General features: G+C 48.8%; 2 protein-coding genes across 4 annotated transcripts in view; both read right to left on the reverse strand.

Moving 5' to 3' along the window:
• Positions 1-18,759, reverse strand: part of LOC112253968 (aryl hydrocarbon receptor) — an 82,502-nt gene that overhangs the window by 33,052 nt on the left and 30,691 nt on the right. The window lies entirely within an intron of this gene.
• On the reverse strand, positions 2,635-10,371 carry LOC121846768. Of its 3 annotated transcripts, XR_006083697.1 has the most exons (4): positions 9,466-10,371; positions 9,232-9,417; positions 9,032-9,173; positions 3,750-3,826 (listed from the first exon to the last, which is right to left on the reverse strand). XR_006083697.1 is itself a non-coding variant. In XM_042324091.1 (2 exons), the coding sequence occupies exons 1-2, from the start codon at positions 9,552-9,554 to the stop codon at positions 2,995-2,997; spliced, it is 921 nt and encodes a 306-aa protein (XP_042180025.1). In that variant the 5' UTR covers positions 9,555-10,371; the 3' UTR covers positions 2,635-2,994. The 3 variants fall into 3 exon arrangements, 1 of the variants encoding a protein (XP_042180025.1); XR_006083696.1 differs by having other exon boundaries at positions 9,232-10,371; XM_042324091.1 differs by lacking the exons at positions 9,032-9,173; positions 9,232-9,417 and having other exon boundaries at positions 2,635-3,826.

Raw genomic sequence — 18,759 nt, forward strand, 5'->3', positions numbered from 1 at the left:
CACACACACCGTAACCCGTCATCACACACACACACACCCCAGAACACGAGACACACACATCTCTTCTCCCCCTCCTCCTCCACCTCCCTGTTCTGCTGAGGAAGGCAGTTAGCAGTCAGCCAGTCAGCCAGTCAGCCAGCCAGCCAGCCAGCCAGCCAGCCAGCCAGCCAGCCAGCCAGCACCAGGTAGAGACACAAAGCCTCTCATTGTTCTAGGAGTTGGCTGAGGCCTGAGTGCTCATACTTGGCTGCTTCATAAAAACTGTAGAAAGACAGAAAAAAGTGGTGTGGGGGGGTGATGAAGAATCTCAGGATTTCTCTCTCCCTCTCTCTCTGCCACTCCCTCTCGCTCTCTTTCAATTCAATTCAAGGGACTTTATTGGCATGGGAAACACATGTTAACATTGCCAAAGCAAGTGAAGTAGGTAATATACAAAAGTGAAATAAACAATAAAAATGAACAGTAAACATTACACTCACAGAAGTTCCAAAAGAATAAAGACATTACAAATGTCATATTATGTATATATACAGTGTTGTAACAATGTGCAAATGGTTAAAGTACAAAAGGGAAAATAAATAAACATAAACATGGGTTGTATTTACAATGGCGTTTGTTCTTCACTGGTTGCCCTTTTCTTGTGAAAACAGGTCCCAAATCTTGCTGCTGTGGTATTTCACCCAGTAGATATGGGAGTTTATCAGAATCGGGTTTGTTTTCAAATTATTTGTGGGTCCGTGTAATCTGAGGGAAATATGTGTCTCTAATATGGTCATTCATTTGGCTGGAGGTTAGGAAGTGCAGCTCAGTTTCCACCTCATTGTGTGGGCAGTGTGCACATACTCTGTCTTCTCTTGAAAGCCAGGTCTGCCTTCTCAATAGCAAGGCTATGTTTAACAGTTTAGCTTTCGTCCGTCCCCTCGCCCCGGGCTCGAACCAGGGACCCTCTGCACACATAGACAACAGTCACCCTCGAAGCATCGTTAACCATCGCGCCACAAAAGCCACAGCCCTTGCAGAGCAAGTGGAACAACTACTTCAAGGCCTCAGAGCGAGTGACGTCACCGATTGAAACGCTATTAGCACCACTGCTAACTAGCTAGCCATTTCACATCGGTTACATATGCTCACTGAGTCTTTACATAGTCAAAGCTTTCCTTAAGTTTGGGTCAGTCCCAGTGGTCAGGTATTCTGCCACTGTGTACTCTCTGTTTAGGGGCATTCTAATTGCTCAGTTCTTTTGCTAATTCTTTACAATGTGTCAAGTAATTATCTTTTTGTTTTCTCATGATTTGGTTCAGTCTAATTGTGTTGCTGTCCTGGGGCTCTGTGGGGTCTTTTTGTGAACAGAGCCCCAGGACCAGGTGCTTAGGGGACTCTTCTACAGGTTCATCTCTCTGTAGGTGAGGACTTCTTTTTAGGTGGCTGTAGAATAAATCTGCTCTGCATGCATTATTTTGTGTTTTACGTTGTACAAGGATGATATTTTTAGCAGAATTCTGCATGCAGAGTCTAAAATTTGGTGTTTGTCCCCATTTTGTGAATTCTTGGTTGGTGAGCGGACCCCAGACCTCACAACCATAAAGGGCAATGAGTTCTATAACGGATTCAAGTATTTTTTAGCCAGATCCTAATTGGTATGTCAAATTGGATGTTCCTTTTGATGGTATAGAATGCCCTTCTTGCCTTGTCTCTCAGATTGTTCACAGCTTTGCGGAAGTTACCCGTGGCGCTGATGTTTTTTAATTATAATATTTTTATTTCACCTTTATTTAACCAGGTGGCCAGTTGAGAACAAGTTCTCATTTACGACTGCGACCTGGCCAAGATTAAGCAAAGCAGTGGGACAAAAAACAACAACACAGAGTTGCACGTGGGACAAACAAAAGTACAGTCAATAACACAATAGAAAAATCTATATACAATGTGCGCAAATGGAGCAAGTAAGGAGGTAAGGTAAGGCAAAAAAATAGGCCATTTTGGCGAAGGTAGGCATAGTTCTCTGTGTGCTCTAGGGCAACTGTGTCTAGATGGAATTTGTATCTGTGGTCCTGGCGACTGGAAATGTTTTGGAACACCATTATTTTGGTCTTACTGAGATTTACTGTCAGGGCCCAGGTCTGACAGAATCTGTGCAGAAGATCTATGTGCTGCTGTAGGCCCTCCTGGGTTGGTTACAGAAGTATCAGATCATCAGCAAACAGTAGACATTTGACTTCAGATTCTAGTAGGGTGAGACCGGGTGCTGCAGACATTTCACGTGCCCTCGCCAATTCGTTGATATATATGTTGAAGAGGGTGGGGCTTAAGCTGCATCCCCCTCTCACCCCAATGCACCTGTGGGAAGAAATGTGTGTTTTTTGCCAATTTTAACTGCATACTTGTTGTTTGTGTACATGGATTTTATAATGTGTTAATCCCCCAACACCCTTTTCCATCAATTTGTACAGCAGACCCTCATGCCAAATTGAGTCGAAGGCTTTTTTGAAATCAACAAAGCAAGAGAAGACTTCGCCTTTGTTTTGGTTTGTTCGTCTGTCAATTAGGGTCTGCAGGGTGAATACGTGGTCTGTTGTACGATAATTTGGTAAAAAGAACATTTGACATTTGCTCAGTACATTGTTTTCACTGAGGAAATGTACAAGTCTACTGTTAATGATTAATGCAGAGGATTTTCTCAAGGTTGCTGTTGACGCATATCTCTAGCTCTATCGCTCTCTCTAATTTGCAACCCAGCCAAGACAAACACACACTAGTACCTTGTATCACAACACTAACCCAGCCAGCCAGTCAGCCATCCACCCATCCATCCATCCATCTGTCACTTCTCCCTGGGCTTCATGGACAGACCACAACACTTCACATGTAACCAGTCTCACTCATATAACAGTATGAAGCATCATGCAACACCCTACTTCTTCCAGCCAGCCAAGAGGAGAAAGTTTCTTTGGCTACGTCTATTGCCTACATAGTGCACAACTTTTTGCCAGAGCCCTATTGCCCCTGGTCAAAAGTAGTAAACACTGCACTATGTAGGGAACGGAGTGCCATTTGGGAAGCAGACAATGTTTTCTTTATGTCACGGAGTCTCCTCTCTACCTCCAACCTGAAGGGTGTTTTCTTTATGTCACTTAGTCTCCTCTCTACCTCCAACCTGAAGGGTGTTTTCTTTATGTCACTGAGTCTCCTCTCTACCTCCAACCTGAAGGGTGTTTTCGTTATGCCACTGAGTCTCCTCTCTACCTCCAACCTGAAGGGTGTTTTCTTTATGTCACTGAGTCTCCTCTCTACCTCCAACCTGAAGGGTGTTTTCTTTATGTCACTGAGTCTCCTCTCTACCTCCAACCTGAAGGGTGTTTTCTTTATGTCACTGAGTCTCCTCTCTACCTCCAACCTGAAGGGTGTTTTCTTTATGTCACTGAGTCTCCTCTCTACCTCCAACCTGAAGGGTGTTTTCTTTATGTCACTGAGTCTCCTCTCTACCTCCAACCTGAAGGGTGTTTTCTTTATGTCACTGAGTCTCCTCTCTACCTCCAACCTGAAGGGTGTTTTCTTTATGTCACTGAGTCTCCTCTCTACCTCCAACCTGAAGGGTGTTTTCTTTATGTCACTGAGTCTCCTCTCTACCTCCAACCTGAAGGGTGTTTTCTTTATGTCACTTAGTCTCCTCTCTACCTCCAACCTGAAGGGTGTTTTCTTTATGTCACTGAGTCTCCTCTCTACCTCCAACCTGAAGGGTGTTTTCTTTATGTCACTGAGTCTCCTCTCTACCTCCAACCTGAAGGGTGTTTTCTTTATGTCACTGAGTCTCCTCTCTACCTCCAACCTGAAGGGTGTTGTAACGGTCTGAGTGTAGTGGGTGAGGAGTCAGGCGCAGGAAGCAGAGAGTTCAGGGGAGTGCTATTTTAATGCACTGACACAAACGCTGAACATAAGCCAACCCTCACAAAAACACAGGGCGTACTGAACAAACAAATGCCCCAAACAGGGGGACTTAAACCGTCCAGGGAAAACCCACAAAATGGGAAAACACAAAACCCAAATAGACGTGCACATAAGTACACCAAACAGACGATCACAATAATTAATCCCGCACAAGGAACCCTGCGGGCCGGCTGACTAATAAAGCCTACTACCTAACTCAAAACAGGTGCACACAATCAACACATAAGGAGGGGGAGGAAATAATCAGTAGCAGCTAGTAGGCCGGCGATGACGACCGCCGAGCGCCACCCGAACAGGAAGGGGAGTGTCCTTCGGTCGGAGTCGTGACAGTACCCCCCTTGACGCGTGGCTCCCGCAGCGCCGACACCGGCCTCGAGGTCGACCCGGAGGACGAGGCGCAGGGCGATCCGGATGGAGGCGATGGAAATCCCTCAACATCGACGGATCCAAAATGTCCCTGGTGGGTACCCAGCACCTCTCCTCCGGACCGTACCCCTCCCAGTCCACGAGGTACTGCAGGCCCCTCACCCGGCGTCTCGAGTCCAGAATGGCCCGTATCGTATACGCCGGGGACCCTCGATGTCCAGAGGGGGAGGAGGGACCTCCAGCACCTCACCGTCCTGTAGGGGACCAGCTACCACCGGCCTGAGGAGAGACACATGAAACGAGGGGTTAATACGATAATAGGAAGGGAGTTGTAATCGATAACACACCTCGTTTATTCTCCTCAGGACTTTGAACGGCCCTACACACTGCGGCCCAAGCTTCCGGCAGGGCACGCGGAGGGGCAGGTTTCGGGTCGAGAGCCAGACCCTGTCCCCTGGTACAAACACGGGGGCCTCACTGCGGTGGCGGTCAGCACTCCTTTTCTGCCGTCCACTAGCCTGTTGAAGGGATTCCTGGACGGCCCTCCAGGTTTCTTTGGAGCGCTGCACCCATTCCTCCACCGCAGGAGCCTCGGTCTGGCTCGGATGCCACGGTGCCAGGACCGGCTGGTACCCCAACACACACTGAAAGGGGGACACATTAGTAGAGGAGTGGCGCAATGAGTTCTGGGCCATTTCCGCCCAGGGGATGTATCTCGCCCACTCCCCTGGCCGGTCCTGGCAGTACGACCGCAGAAACCTACCCACCTCCTGGTTTACTCTCTCCACCTGCCCATTACTTTCAGGGTGATAACCGGAGGTCAGGCTGACCGAGACCCCCAGACGCTCCATGAACGCCCTCCATACTCGGGACGTGAACTGGGGACCCCGATCAGAAACGATGTCCTCCGGCACCCCGTAGTGCCGGAAGACGTGGGTGAATAATGCCTCCGCAGTCTGTAGGGCCGTTGGGATACCGGGCAACGGGAGGAGACGGCAGGACTTAGAGAACCGATCCACAATCACCAGAACTGTGGTGTTGCCCTGAGACAGGGGAAGGTCGGTCAGGAAATCTACGGATAGATGTGACCATGGTCGTTGTGGAACGGGGAGGGGTTGTAACTTCCCTCTAGGAAGGTGCCTAGGAGCCTTACTCTGGGCGCATACCGAACAGGAGGAGACATAAACCTTAACGTCCTTAGCCAAGGTAGGCCACCAATACCTTCCCCGAAGGCTCCCTACTGTCCTCCTCACCCCAGGGTGACCCGAGGAGGGTAGGACGTGAGCCCACCGAATCAGTTGGTCCCGAACACCAAGCGGCACGTACCTCTGCCCCGCCGGACACTGAGGAGGCGCTGGTTCAGCCCGTAACGCCCGCTCGATGTCCGAGTCCACCTCCCATACCACCGGTGCCATCAGCTTTGAGGCCGGAAGGATGGGAGTAGGTTCAGTGGACCTATCCTCCGTGTCGTAAAAGCGGGACAGTGCGTCCGCCTTCACGTTCTGGGAGCCCGGTCTATATGATAAAGTGAACCGGAATCGAGTAAAAACATGGCCCACCTTGCCTGCCGCGGGTTCAGTCTCCTAGCTGCCCGAATATACTCCAGATTCTGGTGGTCGGTCCAGATGAGAAAGGGGTGCTTAGCCCCCTCAAGCCAGTGTCTCCACACCTTCAGAGCCCTGACCAGCGCTAACAACTCCCGGTCCCCCACATCATAGTTACGCTCCGCTGGGCTGAGCTTACTGGAGAAGAAAGCACAGGGGCGGAGTTTTGGTGGCGTACCCGAGCGCTGTGATAGCACGGCACCCACCCCAGCCTCGGACGCGTCCACCTCCACTATGAATGCTAGAGAGGGGTCCGGATGCGCCAACACGGGTGCATCCGTGAACAGCGCCTTCAACCTGTTGAAAGCTCTGTCCGCCTCCGCTGACCACTGCAACCGCACCGGGCCCCCCTTTAGCAGTGAGGTAATTGGAGCCGCTACCTGGCCAAAACCCCGGATAAACCTCCGGTAGTAGTTGGAAAAACCCAAAACCGCTGCACCTCTTTTACCGGTGTTGGAGTCGGCCAATTACGCACGGCCTTACTGCGGTCACCCTCCATCTCCACCCCTGAGGTGGAAATGCGATAACCCAGAAAGGAGACGGCTCGTTTGGAGAACACACACTTCTCAGCCTTGACGTATAGGTCATGCTCCAGCAGTCTACCAAGCACCTTGCGTACCAGAGACACATGCGCGGCGTGAGTGGCTGAGTAGATCAGAATGTCATCGATATAAACAACCACTCCCTGCCCGTGCAGGTCCCTGAGAATATCGTCTACAAAGGATTGAAAAATGGCTGGAGCATTTTTTAACCCATACGGCATGACACGGTACTCATAGTGGCCCGATGTGGTACTAAATGCGGTTTTCCACTCGTCTCCCTTCCGAATACGCACCAGGCTATACGCGCTCCTGAGATCCAATTTGTGAAGAACTGCGCTCCCTGAAAGGATTCCACTGCCGTAGCAATGAGAGGTAGTGGGTAGCTGAACCCCACTGTGATGGCATTTAGACCTCTATAATCAATACAAGGACGCAAACCTCCCTCCTTTTTCTTCACAAAAAAGAAACTCGAGGAGACGGGTGAAATGGAGGACCGAATGTACCCCTGTCCCAGAGACTCCGTGATATATGTCTCCATAGCCAACGTCTCCTCTTGGGACAATGGGTACACGTGACTCTTGGGAAGCGCAGCGTTTACCTGGAGATCTATCGCACAATCCCTTCCCGGTCGATGTGGTGGTAATTTAGTCGCCTTCTTTTTACTAAAAGCGATTGCCAAATCGGCATACTCGGGGGGAATGCACACTGTGGGACCCTGGTCTGGACTTTCCACCGAGGTGGCACCGACGGAAACTCCCAGACACCTTCCAGAACACTCCTCTGACCACCCCTGGAAAACCCCCTGTCTCCACAAAATTTTAGGATTGTGCCGGGCCAGCCAGGGAATCCCCAACACCACTGGAAACGCAGGCGAATCAATAATATAGAGACTGATACGCTCCCTATGATTCCCCTGCGTTACCATGTCCAGTGGGATTGTGGTCTCCCTGACCACCCCTGACCCTAATGGCCGGCTATCTAGGGAGTGCACGGGAAAGGGAGAATCTATCGGCACAAGCGGAACACCTAATTTAATAGCAAGTCCGCGATCCATAAAGTTCCCAGCTGCGCCTGAATCGACTAGCGCCCTATGCTGGGAAGAGGGGAAAAAGTTAAGAAAAAAATCAAGACAAACATGTGACCAACAGGGGTTCTGGGTGAGTTTGGTGCTGACTCACCTGGGGTGATCGAGAAATGTTCCGCCTGCCATCTCGACTCCCAGACGGACCCCCAGCACCGATCGGCCGTGTGTCCTCTCCGACCACAGTTGGTGCAGAGGGAGCCTCCTCCTCCGGTACCCCTCGGCAAAGCCCCTCCCAACTCCATCGGAACAGGAGTGGAGGTGCTGGGTGGTGGAACACACAGGACCCTCTCCGAACGCCCGCGGGCCGCCAGCAGATTGTCCAGTCGGATGGACATGTCAATTAGCTCATCCAAGGAAAGAGCGGTGTCCCGACACGCTAGCTCCCTGCGGACGTCCTCCCGGAGACTACACCTGTAGTGGTCGATAAGGGCCCTGTCGTTCCACCCGGATCCTGCTGCCAAGGTACGGAACTCCAACGCGTAATCCTGGGCACTCCTTTCTCCTGCCGGAGATGGAATAGTCGTTCTCCCGCCGCTCGGCCATCTGGAGGATGGTCAAACACGGCGCGGAAACGGCGAGAAAACTCGGGGTAGTGCTCCTTCGCTGAGTCTGGGCCATTCCAAACTGCATTTGCCCACTCCAGAGCACGACCTGTGAGGCAGGAAATGAGGACATTCACCCTCTCCGCTCCCGAGGGAGTAGGTCTGACGGTGGCCAGGTACAGTTCTAGCTGGAGTAAGAACCCCTGGCACCCTGCTGCCGTTCCATCATAGACCCTTGGGAGCGTAAGACGGAGGGTGCTGGAGTCGGGAGATGGGGAGTCCTGAGGAGGAGGGGCCGAAGGTGGAGAGAGGAAACCGCTTCTCTCCCATCGGTCCATTCTCTCCATCACCAGATCCATCGCCGTTCCAATCCGATGGAGAACGGTGGTGTGATGTAGAACCCTCTCTTCCATCGATGGGAGGGGAGTGGCTGTTGCTCCTGCTGACTCCATTCCAGGGTGCGGGATTCTGTAACGGTCTGAGTGTAGTGGGTGAGGAGTCAGGCGCAGGAAGCAGAGAGTTCAGGGGAGTGCTATTTTAATGCACTGACACAAACGCTGAACATAAGCCAACCCTCACAAAAACACAGGGCGTACTGAACAAACAAATGCCCCAAACAGGGGGACTTAAACCGTCCAGGGAAAACCCACAAAATGGGAAAACACAAAACCCAAATAGACGTGCACATAAGTACACCAAACAGACGATCACAATAATTAATCCCGCACAAGGAACCCTGCGGGCCGGCTGACTAATAAAGCCTACTACCTAACTCAAAACAGGTGCACACAATCAACACATAAGGAGGGGGAGGAAATAATCAGTAGCAGCTAGTAGGCCGGCGATGACGACCGCCGAGCGCCACCCGAACGGGAAGGGGAGTGTCCTTCGGTCGGAGTCGTGACAGGTGTTTTCTTTATGTCACTTAGTCTCCTCTCTACCTCCAACCTGAAGGGTGTTTTCTTTATGTCACTGAGTCTCCTCTCTACCTCCAACCTGAAGGGTGTTTTCTTTATGTCACTGAGTCTCCTCTCTACCTCCAACCTGAAGGGTGTTTTTTTTGTCACTGAGTCTCCTCTCTACCTCCAACCTGAAGGGTGTTTTCTTTATGTTTTTTTGTCACTGAGTCTCACTCTCTCTCCTCCAACCTGAAGGGTGTTTTCTTTGTCACTGAGTCTCCTCTCTACCTCCAACCTGAAGGGTGTTTTCTTTGTCACTGAGTCTCCTCTCTACCTCCAACCTGAAGGGTGTTTTCTTTGTCACTGAGTCTCCTCTCTACCTCCAACCTGAAGGGTGTTTTCTTTATGTCACTGAGTCTCCTCTCTACCTCCAACCTGAAGGGTGTTTTCTTTATGTCACTGAGTCTCCTCTCTACCTCCAACCTGAAGGGTGTTTTCTTTTGGATGGTGGATTTGTGCCTGAAGACACTTAGCTTATGTAAACATGGCTGGGTTTCTTGATTCATCTCCATAAGGTTAGGTAAATGCTGGTGCTGTGCCAGGGGAGTGCTGCTCTGTGCTGAGTGCTGCTTGGTTTCCTACAGTACAGAGCAGAGCAGCTGGCGTCTGACTGACACTGTAGACTTGCGTCCCAAATGGCACCCTATTCCCTATTGCGTGCACTACTTTTGACCAGCTTCCCTGTATATATATTATACTACTTTTGACCAAAGCTGGTCAAAAGTAGTGCACTATATAGGGAATAGGGTGCCATTTGGAATGCACTATCGCTGTAGCACCAGCTGCAGCACCAGCTGCACATAGAGCTGAGAAAGAGACAACCAAAGCTGGGGGGCTTCAAACTTCAAACCGATCTCTGGACCCGGGGACGGGGGACGGAGGGTGAGGAAGATTACTGAGAAACACCAGACACCTGCTAAGACACAGGCACACACACACAAGCATGCATGCACACACTCAAGCAGGCATAAACACAGACACACAACTATGTCTTACTATACTTGTGAGGACTTTTTGGAAACCGACATTGATTCCCCTTCAAAATCCCATTTTCCCTAACCCCTAACCCTAACCTTAACCCCACACACCACAGCCACAAGCTGTTCTCTACCTTACCGTCGGGCAGAAGGCATCAGCGCATGAGGTCTGATACCAACAGGCTCAGAGACAGTTTCTATCTACAAGCCATTACACTGCTGAACACTTGAACTGGACTGAACTGGACTGACCACTTGCTCTGATTCTCCATACCTTAGTACACATGTACTCACTTATACACACACACACACACACACACACACACACACACACACACACACACACACACCCACACACCTATTCTGCATCTGTACCCACACACATTCACATTCTGCCTCACACACTCTGCCTCTGTATTCTGCCCTGTACCCACACCTATTCTGCATCTGTACCCACACCCCTATTCTGCCTCTGTACCCACACCCCTATTCTGCCTCTGTACCCACACCCCTATTCTGCCTCTGTACCCACACCCATATTCTGCCACTGTACCCACACCCCTATTCTGCCTCTGCCACTGTGCCAGCCAGCCAGGCACTTAAAAGGTTGTTGAATGCTTCCATAATGGCTGTGGGTGCTTGCCAAAAGTACAGCATGGTTTACACAAGGAACGCAGTGAGTCTGAACAAGCCGTCCATTCTGCTGTGATTTGAATTCATCGGGGCAGAGCCAAATGAATGAAGGCTGTTAGCTATGCTCTCATGCCCACGGAGACACTGGCATGATGAGGATAACAAAACAAGGTCACGCCAGCCAGCTGATCTGATCTGGAGTGCAACAAGTTGCCCACCCGGAGGTGCAGTAGGTCATGAGTTAATGATAGTGTGGAAGCAGACTAGAGGGACATTACAGTCCAAATGCTGTTCGACAAGAGTATAGACTACGTCTGGATAACAGCCGGGTTTACTGACGCCCTAGACAAGTCAGGTAGCCTGGCGGTTAGACCATCGGGCCAGTAACCGAAAGGTCGCTGGTTTGAATACCTGAGCTGACAAGGTGAAACAACTCAATGTGCCCTTGAGGAAGGCCTTTAACTATAATTTGTTCCAGGGGTTTCGTACTACTATGGCTGACCCTGTAAAAAAAACACATTTCACTGCACCTATGTTGTGTATATGACATAAAATTCTCTCTATCTACTACTGCAGTACTACCCACTCTATCCCCTCTTCCCCCCCCTTCTCTTTCTTTCTCGCTCTCTCTCTTTCGCTAAATAAACTCTTTACACGCAAAGCCACTGCATCTGCCAATTACTGTCAGTCAACAGCTCCAAGAGGGCTTTTGGGAAGAAAGCAGGGCAGGCCAACCTCCGGGTGGGCTGGCCCAGCCTAAATACTGCCGCCTCTTTTAAAACCTCTACTAGTTCCTATGAGTCAGGGGGACATGCGGGGAGGGGAGAGGCCAGGAGGAGGAGGAGGAAAGGAGGCAAAGGGGGCAGCTAAAATTGGATTTAGCAAAAACTATGTGAGAGAAAGGCAGCGAGAGAGAGAGAGATGCAGCATCCCAAATGGCACCCTGTTCCCATTTAGTGTACTACTTTTGAACAGATCCATAACGGTAGTGCACTATATAGGAAACAGGGTGCTATGTGGGACGCAGCCAAAGAGTGGAAGGAAAATACAGATTGGAGAGAAGGGTTGGGGAGGTTTGTTAAGAGTGGTTGGGGCCTTAAGGGGCCGGTGGTTTGGACTGGGAGAGCTACTGGGCCTCTGGAGCTGGAGGGACCGAACAGACCATTAATATGATGCTGACGTTCCCAGAAGGCAACATGGAACCTCGGGTTGACTCCCTCCCCCGTTCTCTCTCTCCCACCTCCACGCCCTGCCCTGCCACTGGCTCGACTCCCCGAACCGTCTGGCAGCCCTCCAAACCGCCAACCCTCCCTCTAACCCACTGTCTGTCGTGAGGCCTCCGCCTGGCTCTGGCTGGCATGACTGACTCCAAACCTCCATGGAGCCACGTTAAAAAAACAACAACAGTCTGGTCTGTCTCAGCCCAGTTTACAGGCTGAGAGATAAACAACAGCAGGAACAACAACAACTCTCCTGCAAAGGATAGCAGAAATTCAAAACTATTAGTTTCAGTTTGAATACCACATTTGTTTTCTGGGTTGTTACAGGCAACAGAACATGTAATAATGCAATTGACAATCTATTGGTGCAAATAAATGTGCTTCAGCATTTCCTTGTTTGGACAGGTGTGCGTGTCGAGCAGAGAGTTAGTGTGTTTTACAGTACTTCTCTCTGTCTCGAACCTACCCCTCCTAGCCCAAATAACCCAGCTCAACTCTAGCATGCAATGTACACCAGCAGACCTGGGTTCAATGACTATTTGAAATGATTTCAGGTACGTTATCTGTGCTTGATTGAGCTTGCCTGGCTTAATGGACAAATAGAGCAGTCCCAAACTGCAAACCCCTTCCACCCAGAGCTCCAGGCAGGCTCGAGCAGACGCTGAAGGTATTGGAAAGACTGAATCGTTGATGAACCCAGGTCTGCACCACCAGCCAGGTGTGAGTTTGAGCTGGCTTCTGATAAGAGTGCCAGGCAGTTTCACTCAGCGCCGCGACCAGGAAGGACGCCAGTACTGCGAAAAACAAAGTATGCAGAAGACATTTCGGCCCGCTGTGTGGCTGAGACGAGAGAGAGAGTGTGGGGCTTGTGCCAGCCCGCCAGACACATTCACATCCCAATGAGACTGTGAGAGGGGTGGGGGGGTGGGGTGGGGGGAGAGATAGAGAAAGAGTGAACAGAATAGAAAGTAGAGTTAGACAGTGAGGGTGTGAGAGAAAACCCCTTAATAAACCCCCGAGGACAACAGAGCTACTCCCGGAGGTTGTGAGATCGAGAACAGGAGTACACAATGACTGGTCTAACTGAACTGCGTCGGTTCTGCTCTGCGCAGCGCCAAACACTACCGTGTTTGACAGCCATCTGCACTTGGTTTCTATAGCAGCAGTATGTGCAGGACAGTGTGGACCCACGCTTTCTCTGACAAAGCAGTTCATCACATACTGTACTTCCTCTTCTTGAGCTTCGGCCATTTTGAAGTCACCGAAGCACGTTGTAAGAGGCTTTCAGGGGTGACGAGACTTATTATTGTCATTGTATCATGACAGTTAAAGTAAAGGACAAGGTGTGGCTAGTTTGTAATTCAATTTTTTTTTTTTAAGTGTGAGGTATTATCGCTTTTCCAAATTGAGATTGTGCTCCGCTGGCTCATTTAGAAACGTGTCCTCATGTTCTGTACACCTCAGGACATGCGAACTGCATTTCAAATGAGCTGTCACAAGGGGAGTTTCTAAATATTTGTTATACTATAGTTGTTAAAGTTCCCATAATCATCAGTGTGGTTAGTGTAGATACAGTCCTTACTGTGACGTGAGTCAGTGGGTGATTTCAGACCTTGATCAGCATAAGGGGGAAAATCCACGCACGTCAAACGCTAAGCTACTTACCTCCCACAGACAGAGAAGGACCATTTCCAATTTGCAACTCTGCAAGTCTGAAACAATGGCATTACTGATTTGGATTCTCCGAAATTGTCATCACACAAAAATATGAAATATCTACTTCCAGGCAAAGAGAGAAGGAGGCGAAACGGAGACAATAGAACAAGGAATTGTAGAGTATAGTGCTCAGTTGTGGTGCCAAGTGATGCGGGGGCAGAAGGGTAAAGATGTGGTACCAGGCTGGCCCTGTGGTAAGCATGACACTCTCTCTAGTGACGCTGCTGGGTAGAGGTGGCAGCATGGCCCTGTGGTAAGCATGACACTCTCTCTAGTGACGCTGCTGGGTAGAGGTGGCTGCATGGCCCTGTGGTAAGCATGACACTCTCTCTAGTGATGCTGCTGGGTAGAGGTGGCTGCATGGCCTTGTGGTAAGCATGACACTCTCTCTAGTGATGCTGCTGGGTAGAGGTGGCTGCATGGCCCTGTGGTAAGCATGACACTCTCTCTAGTGATGCTGCTGGGTAGAGGTGGCTGCATGGCCCTCTAGTAAGCATGACACTCTCTCTAGTGACACTGCTGGGTAGAGGTGGCTGCATGGCCTTGTGGTAAGCATGACACTCTCTCTAGTGACGCTGCTGGGTAGAGGTGGCAGCATGGCCCTGTGGTAAGCATGACACTCTCTCTAGTGACGCTGCTGGGTAGAGGTGGCTGCATGGCCCTGTGGTAAGCATGACACTCTCTCGTGACGCTGCTGGGTAGAGGTGGCTGCATGGCCCTGTGGTAAGCATAACACTCTCTCTAGTGACACTGCTGGGTAGAGGTGGCTGCATGGCCCTGTGGTAAGCATGACACTCTCTCTAGTGACACTGCTGGGTAGAGGTGGCTGCATGGCCTTGTGGTAAGCATGACACTCTCTCTAGTGATGCTGCTGGGTAGAGGTGGCAGCATGGCCCTGTGGTAAGCATGACACTCTCTCTAGTGACGCTGCTGGGTAGAGGTGGCTGCATGGCCCTGTGGTAAGCATGACACTCTCTCTAGTGATGCTGCTGGGTAGAGGTGGCTGCATGGCCCTGTGGTAAGCATGACACTCTCTCTAGTGACACTGCTGGGTAGAGGTGGCTGCATGGCCCTGTGGTAAGCATGACACTCTCTCTAGTGACACTGCTGGGTAGAGGTGGCCGCATTTGGGCTACTGAGGGATTTTCCCTGGTGGTGTAGTGACTCACATATTTGACTATGTTCCAACCTTCACACCGCATCAGAAAGGCCCATGCCATATTTCTTATTCAATACTCTGATGTGCCATACTCTTTCTTATACAATACTCTGATGTGCCATACTCTTTCTTATACAATACTCTGATGTGCCATACTCTTTCTTATACAATACGCTGATGTGCCATACTCTTTCTTATACAATACTCTGATGTGCCATACTCTTTCTTATACAATACTCTGATGTGCCATACTCTTTCTTATACAATACTCTGAAGTGCCATACTCTTTCTTATACAATACTCTGATGATGAGCCATACTCTTTCTTATACAATACTCTGAAGTGCCATACTCTTTCTTATACAATACTCTAATGATGAGCCATACTCTTTCTTATACAATACTCTAACGATGAGCCATACTCTTTCTTATACAATACTCTAATGATGAGCCATACTCTTTCTTATACAATACTCTAATGATGAGCCATACTCTTTCTTATACAATACTCTAATGATGTGCCATACTCTTTCTTATACAATACTCTAATGATGAGCCATACTCTTTCTTATACAATACTCTAATGATGTGCCATACTCTTTCTTATACAATACTCTAATGACAGAAGCAAGGAAACGGAAGGGAAAAAAGGCCATGTCAGGTAAATGGTCGAAAGTAGAAATAGGGATCCATATCATAGAAATAGAATCCATAGAACGGGCTTGGATTTATTCTATGATACACATACAGCGGCTTCATCTGTAGATACACTATATAGACACACTATAGGCACACTACAGACACACTTTAGACACACTATATATACTGTACACTATATATACAAAAGTATGTGGACACCCCTTCAACTTAGTGGATTCGGCTATTTCAGCCACACCTGTTGCTGACAGGTGTATAAAATCGAGCAGACAGCCATCCATTCTTAATAGACAAACATTGGCATTAGAATGGCCTTACTGAAGAGCTCAGTGACTTTCAATGTCAGTTGGCCTGCAGTGCTAGAGCCCCGGTCAACTGTAAAAGCTGTTATTAACCTCTATGAGCAACAACGGCTCAGCCGGGGTAGTGGTTGGCCACACAAGCTCACACAATGCGACCGCTGAGTCCTGAAGCGCGTAAAAATCACCTGCCCTCGGTTGCAGCACTCACTACTGCCTCTGGATCAACGTCAGCACAGTAACTGTTCGTCAGGAGCTTCATGAAATGGGTTTCCATGGCCGAGCAGCCGCACATAAGCCTAAGACCACCATGCGTAATGCCAATCGTCGGCTGGAGTGGTGTAAAGATCGCCGCCATTGGACTCTGGAGCAGTGGAAACGCGTTCTCTGGAGTGATGAATTACGCTTCACCATCTGGCAGTCTGACGGACGAATCTGGGTTTGGCAGATGCCAGGAAAACGCTACCTGCCCCAATGCATACTGTAGTGCCAACTGTACCGTTTGGTGGATGAGGAATAATGGTCTGGGGCTGTTTTTCATGGTTAGGGCTAGGCCCCTTAGTTCCAGTGAAGGGAAATATTAATGCTACAGCATACAATGACATTCTAGACGATTCTGTGCTTCCAACTCTGTGGCAACAGTTTGGGTAAGGCCCTTTCCTCTTTCAGCATGACAATGCCCCGTGCACGAAGTCCATACAGAAATTATTTGTTGAGATTGGTGTGAAAGAACTTGACTGGCCTGCACAGAGCCCTGACCTCAACCCCATCGAACATCTTTGGGATGAAATGGAACACCGACTGCGAGCCAGGCCTCATTGCCCAACATCAGTGCCGACCTCACTAATGCTCTTGTGGCTGAATGGAAGCAAGTCCCCACAGAAATGTTCCAACATCTAGTGGAAGCCTTCCCAGAAGAGTGGAGGCTGTTATAGCAGCAAAGGGGAGGACCAACTCCATATTAATGCCCATGATTTTGGAATGAGATGTTTGACGAGCAGGTGTCCACATACTTTTGCCATGTAGTGTATCAATATATTGAGAAATTCAACAGGTTGTTTATAGCTAGCCATAAAGTCAATGGGGCTGAAACAACTGTGTGTGTGTGTGTGTGTGTGAAGCCACAGCACAACTGCAGCTGACGGCAGTGAACCAGAACACTGACCCTGCACACAGACGCGTACACACACAGACACAGACACAGGCAGGCAGGCACACGCACGCACACACACATGAACACGCACTTACACACGCACACACACTTGTGGTGGGGGAAATGATGTTGATACTTTGACTCCAAGTATCGATTTTATATATTTTTTGCTAGGTAGAGTTAGATAGCGCTAGTTGGCTGTACCTGCGGCAAAACTTGTTTTCTTTAAAAATAGTGAGCCAACATGTTTTTAGTACTTTTATTTCGCCGACTGATCATAACTCATTTGATCATACTCTCGTCTCTCTGCAGCAGACATATAGCGAGCAATATGTGTGGAACATCGAATCGCAGTATCGAATCGTAATGTCGTGAGAATTGCCATGCATATCAGCACCTAAATATCATGGTTATATCGTATCGTGTGGTCCCTGTCAATTCCCAGCCCTAACGCACACACAGGTGAGTGAGTGAAGGATCGTGGGAGATCAGCAGCTGCTTCTGAGTTGTCCAATCAGCAGCGTTTCTTTAACGATGTCACAAACAGGCCTAATTACAGGGCAGTGAGAGAAAGTTTTTAAAAAACAACACAAGACAGACTCCCTGTATCAGATTACACAACACATTGTGTGTGTGTGTGTGTGTGTGTGTGTACACAACACATTAATCACAGCTAACGGTCTTGTCAAATCTATTCCATGCAACATTCCATCCTCCAAAAGCTGCATACTTACAGTATCAGTACGTATTTACTTACTTATTTCCTCGCACACAGCACATGTACAGTTGAAGTTGGAAGTTTACATACACTTAGGTTGGAGTCATTAAGACTCGTTTTTCAACCACTCCACAAATTTCTTGTTAACAAACTATAGTTTTGGCAAGTCGGTTAGGACATCTACTTCGTGCATGACACAAGTCATTTTTTCAACAATTGTTTACAGACAGATTATTTCACTTATAATTCACTGTATCACAGTTCCAGTGGATCAGAAGTTTACATACACTAAGTTGACTGTGCCTTAAAACAGCTTGGAAAATTCCAGAAAATGTGGTCATGGCTTTAGAAGCTTCTGATAGGCTAATTGACATCCTTTGAGTCAATTGGAGGTGTACCTGTGGATGTATTTCAAGGCCTACCTTCAAACTCTGTGCCTCTTTGCTTGACATCATGTGAAAATCAAAAGATATCAGTCAAGACCTCAGAATTAAAATTGTAGACATCCACAAGTCTGGTTCATCCTTGGGAGCAATTTCCAAACGCCCGAAGGTACCACGTTCATCTGTACAAACAATAGTATAAAACACCATGGGACCACACAGCCGTCACACTGCTCAGGAAGGAGACGCGTTCTGTCTCCTGCGAAAATTGCAAATCAATCCCAAATCAATCCCGGAACCCAATGAAAACCCTGTGTTTCTAGGTCAAACGTTTTTTGTTGCATTTCAGTCTTCTGTGATGTATATACGTGTAATATTGGGATGCAAACTCAAAATGTATTACATTTCAACTCTATATCTGACATGGTATAGTTGTCTTCTTTGTTTAAGCCCATAACCATGTGTGTGAGGTGTATACTTCTGTTTCAATGTAGGTGTGTTTAAGACTACCAAGAATCACTCCGCGTGACCCTGATTTAGCCCACAAAGGTTAAGCCACAAACTTGGTCATCCAACAACCGTTTGCAGATGGCCAATCGTCATTTCTATGACAATGTCACATAGACATAACCAATGACATGTGACTCAATCTACCATTGGCCTCATAGGTTGCACTCTGTGAGTGATTGTGTTTTTAGACATGACTGAACTGTTCAATCTTAGAAAAAAGGGGTCCCTAAAAGGTTCCTCGGCTGTCCCCATTGGAGAACCCTTTTTGGATCCAGGTAGAACCCTTTTGGGTT

Source organism: Oncorhynchus tshawytscha, linkage group LG07 (assembly GCF_018296145.1).
Source record: "Oncorhynchus tshawytscha isolate Ot180627B linkage group LG07, Otsh_v2.0, whole genome shotgun sequence".
NCBI classification, from domain to species: domain Eukaryota; kingdom Metazoa; phylum Chordata; class Actinopteri; order Salmoniformes; family Salmonidae; genus Oncorhynchus; species Oncorhynchus tshawytscha.

Excerpts from the sequence above, each read along its gene's own strand:
- LOC121846768 (XM_042324091.1), bottom strand. The coding sequence starts at position 9,554 with ATGGAGATGAATCAAGAAACCCAGCCATGTTTACATAAGCTAAGTGTC. Across the intron at positions 3,827-9,465 it reads CAAAAGAAAACACCCTTCAG|GTTGGAGGTAGAGAGGAGAC; the intron begins GTTGGAGGTAGA and ends AACACCCTTCAG.